This window comes from Haplochromis burtoni, unplaced genomic scaffold (assembly GCF_018398535.1).
Source record: "Haplochromis burtoni strain Fernald_Lab_line unplaced genomic scaffold, NCSU_Asbu1 Contig_99, whole genome shotgun sequence".
Taxonomy (NCBI): Eukaryota; Metazoa; Chordata; class Actinopteri; order Cichliformes; family Cichlidae; genus Haplochromis; species Haplochromis burtoni.
Window position 1 is genome coordinate 1,255,117 of NW_024582460.1, and position 8,306 is coordinate 1,263,422.

The window sequence follows — 8,306 nt, forward strand, 5'->3', positions numbered from 1 at the left end:
ATATAAGAGGAATTTCTGTTGCCATGTGATGATTTGCACTGAAGCAAACTTAAGCAGAAACCTGAGAAATATTTCATGGTAGGGAATAAAAGTAGTCCGTTGACCTTTACCAGAATCCGGCCCTGGAGAGACAACTTTCAGCGGCCTTGGAAAGTCATTTTCAACATCTCACATTCCTTTAACAAGCAAAGGTCCATCTCCCCTCACCCTCTTTAACAGGAAAAAAGAATAACAGTGTTAATTCATTTTTATTTCACCAGTCATGGCTTTACTATTACTGACTACTGAGAGCCTATGCAGGAGGCAAGCAGGCAGGCATCTGGATACAACATCTCAGAAGTCGCTTGTCAGGCCACCGGGGTCACTGCGATGCTGTAAATCAGTTGGCTAACTACTGTTCATAAATTTCAGGGCAACACGCTGCTCGGCCTGAATACTTTTGACTGCTGTCTTGGTGTGAAGTATTGGGTTGAGAGAGTGTGAGGTATGGGAGACCACCTGAGTGCCAAGGCAAAGCTGTGGAGCTGGGCAGGGGTTCTGGTTGATAGTGTGGTTTTTTATTAGCTGGGGTTACAAAGAGGACAGGTTCACCTTCTCTGTTCCACAGTAAAACTTTACTTTGGCTTTGAGACCAGCACTTCTTTCTTCAACCCCTCTGGTTGGGAAAACAGCACTAGATTGCAGTATGACCCCGCAAGCTTTTTGATGTTCAACCTACAGGCCTCTTTCCTTCATCCTTTGTTGGTGTTTTATACACTCTCATTCCTTCCTTGCCTCCTTCCCTAGACTCCACTGTTAGCAACACTGGATAGAGTGTTTGCCTGTGCCAGTAATAATAATCATAAAGCTAAGAATCCGTGCACACATCTCCGCTGTTGCTCATAACGGCTGCTGATGGCTCCTTAAAGGCCGAGTCCTCCTCTGAATGAAGTCTGTCAGCTTCTATTTATTCAGGAAAAGAGATGTAAGCTAAGTCCAGCTGCAGTTAGTTGTAAATGGTAAAAAACATCGGTGCATCTACTACAAATTCTCATGAGTTCTCGACGTCAGAGGTCAAGTTTTCCGAAAATCCTGCGAATGCGATAAGCAGAGAATGAGGCGACGTAGGCTTTTGAAATTGATACCACAGGTGTAGCTACAGCCTCTTTTCCACTAGCACCGGCTCAGCTCAGCTCGACTACTCATTTTTGGTCTTTTCCCCTTACAATAGATTAGTGCCTAATGTGCGCGGGGTTGTTATAGCAATGCGTCTGAAAGTCCTAAGATGATGTCATTTGTATGCGACATAAACGCAGCTCAACAATGGAGGATGTCCGCTGCTTGGTCTACAGCTCAACTCGGGGTCCTCAGCGTTGGTTTTTGTGTCACCGTTTCCCTGATTGCTGGGTTTCAAAAATTCTAGCTTTGTGAAGGAGTTCCTCTCATTACTCGTCGAGTGACACCATTGAGCGGCATGCAGCGTGACATCACATTTTCTGATTGACTCAGCTGTACTTGGAACCCCAGTACCAAGTACTACTCCTTAATGGAAAACCCTAAAAGTCGAGTTGAAGAAAAATGCTTTACTAAAAATCTCGGATGAGTTTGAAGATCAAAGGTCAGACAAGATCAGTTTTTTTTTTTTTTAATTACTAGGATGTTCACATTGATACCACAGGTATCTACGTCTGTCAAGTTATTCAGTGATTCTTACTTTAGTAGAAGGCAGGTATATTGTATATTTTCCAGCTCTGCATCGTTATCCCTTTGAACACAAGGACATTTTAGATGAGCCTTGTGATATATTAACCGTCATGCCACTATTTTCATTTCATGTTTCATTGGCATGTTAGAGGGACTGCACAGCACATACTTTAGTTTTTTGATACGGTTTGTGTCCTGAGGGCTAGAAGAGTTAAGTGACCTCAGCTATAGTATGGCCATGGAAAGTCCTTGTTTCTAATGTAACTGTATACACATACCACATGCTTCCAGCTGAAAGTCCAACCACTAATTAGTGTGCAAGAAATGTGAAACTGCATGTAAGTGCACACAAACACACTCCTGTATGTGGTATGTTAGTACTTAACACACACTGGTAAAATAAATCAGTCTGAAATGACTTGTCAGGTCAGGTGGTCAAACACGGCCTGCTGTGGTTTTCTTTTTCAAAAATAGAAAAGTGGCTGCGAGGGTGTCCTAAATATGTGCAAGAGCAGGGAAACAAACTGAGTGACAGAAAATTAAAAGGGACAGTTTTGACAGTTAACTGAAAATCTTAAACTCACTTAAACATAAGGTTTGCATAAGATTTTTTTTTCCTTAGATTTAAGTCACACACAAAAAAAGACTTTTTGACTTTAGTCTTTGATCTTTTACTGTTCTAAATTAAAAATAGTGTCCGTAGATCTTAAGGCTGTGGGTCCTTGCGCAGCTTCTTAATTGCTTCTGCGAGTGCTGTTCACTCATTATTTCAGGGACATGCCTGAATGGTCCTAAAGTAGAGGAAAGAGATTCAGGCTGCTCTTCACGTAGCACACCAAATGTTCCTACTTAATGCAGTGTGTGAGTCTGCGTGTGCACAGGGTTTTGTGTATCGTGGTCTGTGATTACAGCTTCATTATACCATATCAGGCCTAATTGCAGACTAGTGGCGTGCTTGGCAGCTTCTGCCTGTGGTCTAAAGAAAACACATTAGAGTGATGCATTTGTAGCTTATGCACAATGACAAATAAATCCATGTATGGCCCCTGTGTTTACATAAATCATGTTGGTAAGCACACAGGCTAAGCCCTTAAAATTTCAGACTGGGAATAAAAACGTTTTCCATTTGGGCTTTTTCTGCTTAATGTTGGACAGGTGATATCAACTTACTTTGGTATTTTAGGTCACAAAGCTGACCCAGGGAAAGAACTGGATACAAAATCTCACTTCACCAGCAGGGGGTACCAAACTCACAGTGTTCATGTTTGTCCAAAAACATCAGGCTCTTTGGTTAAAGCCATGAGCATGGCTGTGTTGTTCTAAGTAATGCTTGAAGACATCAGAAGAAGAACTGTTTGGTCAAAACCAGGTTAAAAAAACCTGGTTTTGACCAGCATACACAATTAGTTCATAATGTATTTGTGTATTACAGTGTAAATAACACTTTCAGGCTGTTTATAAGTAAAACAGTTCAGAGTATCAAAATAAATACATTTTATTTTTTAACACTTCACTTCATTTCACCTCATTCTTCATTTTGAACTGTATATTGTGACTCAAATCAGAAGTTTAACCCTAAAATTTTGGGTTTTAATATTTGTGTGTGCAAGTTAATGTTGTATTCTTTAATGCTTAAGTAGCAAAGCTATCTAAAGTCTAATCTGATTTACTTATTTATTCAAATTTATGTTGCTACTTTACTTTAGGGTCTGAGGGAAATACAGTGCCGTACGTCTGTGCACTACAGCAGGAGCACATCATGTTTTTAAGTGTATTTAAAGTGAAAAAGCAAAAACTGAATTACTTTCCTCTAACCCCGGACTCATGCAAACACATTAGGTTCTGATACAGAGGCCTCTTAATGAAACCACACGATGGTGATCGGTTAACAATTGTAATATTGATGCTGATTGGGGATAATGATAGCACTCGTGCCACATTTTAAACACAAGGATGGATTTAACTGTTCAGCATTGACATTTGCTTTTTTTCTGCCTTTCTCCTGATCTTTTTATCACTGAATGTATTTTGCCTTAATCTTTGTTTTGCGTTCTTTTCCATTACGTTCACTGACATTTCATTAGGATAGAATTTTAAGTGTATGGATTTCCAGTAAATCTAGATAAATTACTATTATTATTATATCACGTAATTATGCACAGTATTTGTGTAACACTTAAATGCTGAACATGCCCTTTTGTTATTTGATTTACTACTTGCAGCACCTTTGCTTACAACAAATATCTCCACAGGTATGCATATATACAATATGCATTTACACATAAATAAACATTTGTCACATTGTTGGACTAAACTGTACTTCGAAGATTTAATCGGGTGGAGATTTAAACTTCAAAGTCTGTTTGGCATTAGATTACTGCAAATGTAACACCACCCTGTCAGGTGATAAATATGGTGGTCACACCTGTACGTGTGTTGACATTTGTGCTCCTCCTGCAGAATTACTTACTCCAGATACTCATTGAGATTCTGAGGTCAGACTCAGAATTAGCTTTCAGATGTGAGACAGTCACTGCTTGGCTTACCCTTCATACGCCTGTCACCGAGCAGCCTCTTTTTAATACAATACAAGCACTATAGCTTTGGAGAAGAGTGATCATATTGTGTCATAGGTGTAAATGAATCTTTGTGGTGTGGCATTGACCTGGCAGGTGAACGTGCGTGTACTTGCCCCCCTCACTCGCAGCAAGCGCCAGGCTCCCCATAACAGGAAACGGCGAGGTGAGGCCAGGGTTTATGGGCTAATATGGCCTCAAAGGAGCCTCTTGTTTTGAAACAGAGCTGTAGCTCTTCAGACTTGTTTTCCATATTGGTCTGGCATGGAACGCATTGACCCTGGCGCATGGGCAGGAAAACATGACACCGGCCGGAGCTTTGAACGCCGTGGGGACGGGTGAGGGGCTGCCAGCGTCCATGTCCATCTCCCACGTGGATTTAGCCAGAAACAGGTTGGGCATCAGTGCCAACTTACTGCCAGGTTGCTCAACCTGCAGATACAGGATCTTTAAGTAGGCATGTAGTGTAGTACAGAGGGCTGCAGCTATAATCTGTTAATTAATCATCTGGTCTATATGTCGAGCAAACCTTTGCAAAGAGCCACAATGTATTTATCTCACTGTGTTTGAAATGCCAGTTTTTACTAATAAGGCGAAGAAATATTATACAATTATTAATACAAACGAAATAGCTGTTGGTTTTAATTAACCTACACCAGTTATTGGTGCAGTTATTGTATGTCATCCTGCACCAGAATGGCCATTACATAATTGTGTTTTTAAAAACCAAAAGGAACTAGTGATTTGGACCTGACTGCAAAAAGAGACAGAGAGCAACTTTTCAGGGTAACTCCACCCTAGAGCATACACTGCTTCATCCGCCTTTTTGACCGCAATGGGGACCAAAAATCAACAAAGGGTTGTATTCAGTAAGACGATACTACAGATTAAGCTTAACATTGGGGTTTGTCAAAGGGGGGAAAAATATCGTTATAATTGTTATTTGTAAAGTAATGTTTTGGATTATTTATCTGGTTGGGGCAGTTGCTATTGCTGACATCCAGAAATCAGGCACGAGTATGTAAGTGAGAAAACAAGCACACTTTGAACTTAAATTCACCTTTTTTTTTTCGGTCACATCCAGTATTTGTGCCGTTATTGTCTCTTCAGTGATCCGTCATCTCTCAGGCCTTTGTGTGTTTGCTTTTCACGCCGTCTTTTACCGTTCGCCACGTTTGCCTTGAGCTGTGGTCAAATGGCGTTGTTTTGGATATTTTGCAAGAATCTGATCAATTCTGTGACACTCGTACTGTCATTTATGCTTTTGTTTCCTCACGTTTAAATTATTGAAATGGTCTTCCTATGGGCGTCAATCAGAAAGCATTAAAACGGCTTCAGATTGTACAAAATGCTACAGCAATTCTGATTACAATACCCAAGAAAAAGGAACAGATTTTATGCCTTTACACTGTTGTTGTTATAATTATTATTACTATTACTGTCACTTAAAAGTGCGTGTAGCCTAAGACACCACCATCCTGGTGCTGAGTGCAGGTTCCTGCATGCTCCCCAACCTCTAGTAGCCTTTCCTTCTGCGGTCCTTTCCCCCCACCTTCACCGTTTCCCCCAGACATGAGGAGGAAGCCTCAGGCTGGCATCTTGGCAGTGTGGCCATACGTGTGTGTGCGTGTGTATGTGTGTGCGTGTGAGGGGGATTGAGGGATGAATGCCATGACTGGGTTGGAATGTTCCACAGTGTTCCAGAACGTGTGGTCGGAAAATCTGAGCAAGGAAAAAGACATGGAGTAACATGGGTGAGGGGAACAAGACCTTATTGACAGTGATCGTGCTCTCACATCACCAGCACACGTACACAAACACACACACGTTTCAAAGTAGGTCCAGTGTGTGCCCAGAGATCCTGATCCATGTGGACGTCATGCCTGACGATCCCAGGATCCAGTATTAGCCAGTACTGAAGTATTTAATTTCAACACCGTAGTAGAGACTCTGGAATTTTTATTTTACTTATTTATTTATTATTTGACTGCTAATTGTATTTTTCTTCCCTCAACAACATACCACAAATTTAAATCCAAAGTTGACCTCAAGCTTAATTGTGACTTAATGTGTTAGCTTAGGTCATAGACACATCGCCAGAAATGTAACTCTTATTGGACTGAACAAGAGAAAATACTATTTTATTTATCATGCCACAAGAATCTATTTCTTTTTTCTCTGATAAATCACTTGCGTCCTTTAATTATATTCCTAAATCCTCAGTTTTAGTAGGAGCATTGAATTTGAATCTCTGGAGTCCGTAGAGGAAATCAAAGGTGCTCTAACACGTCAAACATTTTCTCATCCTGTAATCATTTAAACGTTGTGATAAAATTAATTCAGCCGAAATGGGCGGTGAATGTTTTATCGTGTTTTGGTTGTGTTGCTGTGATTTGGTGTGTATGTGTGAATCACACTCTTTGTCTTTGCAGTGTTATTTGACAGGTCTTAACTGGTGTTGTCTTGTGCTTTTTCAGGATGGTTCCTACCTGGCGGAGTTCCTGCTCGCTAAAGGCTATGAGGTAAAATAAAAATCCCCTCTGTACACATATACACGCACGCACACATGCACAGATGCACATATGTGCGCAGATACTCGTGAATGCCAACATACACACAGAACGACATTCTGTGTGTATGTTGCCGCAGTTTGTGGGTATTCCCGAGGGAGTGTGACGTATCTTGACAGTCAGCTACTTACACTGGCTGACTCACACCTCACCCTGATAAGGCCCCTGGTGCTGCATGAGCTTTTTAACCCCTGTCCTTTTACCCCAGGTCAAACCATTAACAGGGAAATGGTTGTTATTAGACAGCCATACGAGTGAGGTCACTAGCTTTCACCTGCTGTTCAGTGTGCTCAGGAACACGCAAAGTCAACAGTCTGTCAGTGAACTCAGAGGCTAACAATGGTTTCTTTTTCTTTCTTTCTTTTTAAGTTGTTTAAAGTTGTGTGTGTGGGAGGCATTAATATGTGTCTGTGCTGCTGGGTGAGATTGGATGGGTGAATTCTAAAAATGGAATGGACAGGATAGAGAAATAATGTTCTTCTCATAGAGAAAAAGTATCAAAAACTAGAGTAATATTACTTTTGTGACCCAACAAGACAAGAAGAAGCACTGGAAGTTAAGAAACCGGTTGTATTGCACCCTGGTCTCTTACTAAACTTCAGTTTTCCACTGGCAGTGTTTTGAGCTGTGCCCAAAGTGGGAAGAGGACGCTGGCTTATTGCAGATCTAGAAAAGGAGCTGGCTTATGCTGAGACTTTTCCATAGTGGCCAAACTAATACTGGTGTAATCAGAACAAAATCTTTGAGTCTTATGTAATCAGAAGTTTTTGGTTTCTCTATCCCGTCCATTGCCCAGAGACCTTGAAGTATATGTGAACTGTATTCAGGTAAAGAGTTTATGTGGAGGGCAAAGAGTGAAGGCGTATGCTGCATTTGTAGTGTAGTCGTGGCTACAGAAGGTCACACGTACGTTAACATACATGTTTCAGGAGTTTTCATTACATCTCCTGACAGTCGCAGCATGACTTCACTTCCCCTCTGATGTGCAGGAGAAACACCTAGCTTTAGGGCTGTGCGATATGACCAAAATCTCATATCCCGATATAAGACGTATATCGTCCGATAACAATATAAATCACAAAAAATTAACATTTTCTGTAATTTCTGTGAATCTCGGGCAGCTCGACTTGCGTGGAGTGTTTCCAGCTGGGCGTTGTGTACTTGGAGTCGAGTGTTTTAACTGATGCGTGAAACTACAGGGTGGGCCATTTATATGGATACACCGTAATAACATGGGAATGGTTGGTGATATTAAAGTCCTGTTTGTGGCACATTAGTATATGTGAGGGGGCAAACTTCTCCAGATGGGTGGTGACCATGGTGGCCATTTAGAAGTCGGCCGTCTTGGATACAACTTTTGTTTTTTCAATAGGAAGAGGGCCATGTGACACATCAAACTTATGTCACAAGAAAAACAATGGTGTGCTTGGTTTCAATGTAACTTTATTCTTTCATGAGTTATTTACAAGTTTCTGAC

The 8,306-nt window shown here is 41.1% G+C and overlaps 1 protein-coding gene across 1 annotated transcript in view; it reads left to right on the forward strand.

Moving 5' to 3' along the window:
- gmds (GDP-mannose 4,6-dehydratase) overlaps nucleotides 1-8,306 on the forward strand; it is a 192,887-nt gene that overhangs the window by 7,052 nt on the left and 177,529 nt on the right. Inside the window, exon 2 of the mRNA XM_042223022.1 lies at nucleotides 6,737-6,781. Within this exon, the coding sequence (XP_042078956.1) occupies nucleotides 6,737-6,781 (45 nt within the window). The remainder of the gene's footprint in view (nucleotides 1-6,736; nucleotides 6,782-8,306) is intronic.